Source organism: Octodon degus, unplaced genomic scaffold, assembly GCF_000260255.1.
Source record: "Octodon degus isolate 3935 unplaced genomic scaffold, OctDeg1.0 scaffold00255, whole genome shotgun sequence".
NCBI lineage: Eukaryota > Metazoa > Chordata > Mammalia > Rodentia > Octodontidae > Octodon > Octodon degus.
In genome coordinates, this window is record NW_004524831.1 from 2,186,945 (window position 1) to 2,188,161 (window position 1,217).

At 47.7% G+C, this 1,217-nt stretch overlaps 1 gene segment (V, D, J or C); it reads right to left on the reverse strand.

The window, feature by feature from the left end:
• Nucleotides 1-245: 245 nt before the first annotated feature.
• LOC101584775 lies at nt 246-737 on the reverse strand. The segment is given in 2 exon segments: nt 246-562; nt 662-737. Coding segments are annotated over 2 exon segments (363 nt in total).
• Between the last annotated feature and the right edge of the window lie 480 nt (nt 738-1,217).

The following is a 1,217-nucleotide window of genomic DNA, read 5'->3' on the forward strand; positions in this document are numbered from 1 at the left end:
TAATGCGCAATGTTTACTTGACTTGGAGACTTCACTGCAGCTCATGAATTGCCGGTTCTGCTCAGATCCTGTGATGTTAATACAGAAGGGAAACCCCAGAGGCCAGCAGGAAGCCTTCACCCCACTGCTTCCTTCTCTGCACCTGCTCCTGGGACCCTTCCTGGTTCTCTTCTACAACAGCTACCCCTGCTGGTTCTGAGCGCCCCCGCAGGAAAGTTTGTGTCTGGCCCCACACTGATGTTCCCTCACTGTGTGTCTCTTGCACAGTAATACATGGCTGTGTCCTCGGTTCTCAGGCTGTTCATTTGGAGATACAGCGTGTTCTTTGCGTTGTCTCTAGAGATGGTGAAGCGGCCCTTTACGGAGTCTGCGTAGTATATGGTACTACTACCACTACTGATGTAGGCGATCCACTCCAGCCCCTTCCCCGGAGCCTGGCGGATCCAGTCCATGCTATAGCCCCCGAAGTTGAATCCTGAGGCCACGCAGGAGAGTCTCAGGGAACCTCCAGGCTGCACCAAACCTCCCCCGGACTCCAGCAGCTGCACATCAGCCTGGACACCTGCAGACAGAGACAACCTGTTCAGGAACTGTCACACATGTCCAATGTTTATCCCATTTGTGCCATTCACATACAGTGTCTCTTGCTCCTGTCAATTACCTTTGAAAACCATAAGGAGGAAAACCCAGCTTAGAAGAGGCTCCATGATCAGCTGTCTGTGGTCTGTCCTGATCACCAAGTGAGAAAACCTGGCGTTCAGGACTGCGCTCCCCTCCAGAGCTACAGGGTCAGAGCTGGGCTGGTTTTCATCAGCAGAAGGACGCCTTATTTGCATGGTCTCTTGGTATAAAACTGGCTTTTCGGAAGGATAATTCAGAGAGGGCAGTGCTAACATCCTATATGAGTGTAGTGGGCAAATTTAGCAACAATTTTTTTTCAAAAATTTGAAAACCAATTATGAAATGTTTGGTATTTATCTGTTCATCCAGTTTTATTTTTCATGTCGACATAGCATGCACTTTTGTATTAAATTTCCACTTTCAAATGTGAAATTATGAAAGTGTGAGAAACAGTTTTCTTTCCCGTAGAAGAGGTGATGTGCTGGAAATTGTGTCCTCACATTCTGGACCTATAGTCTCCTCAATTATTAACAAATTGTTTCCTATTTCAGCCCTTGCACAAAGAGGGACACAGCTGCTGGTGTTTCTATTCCCTC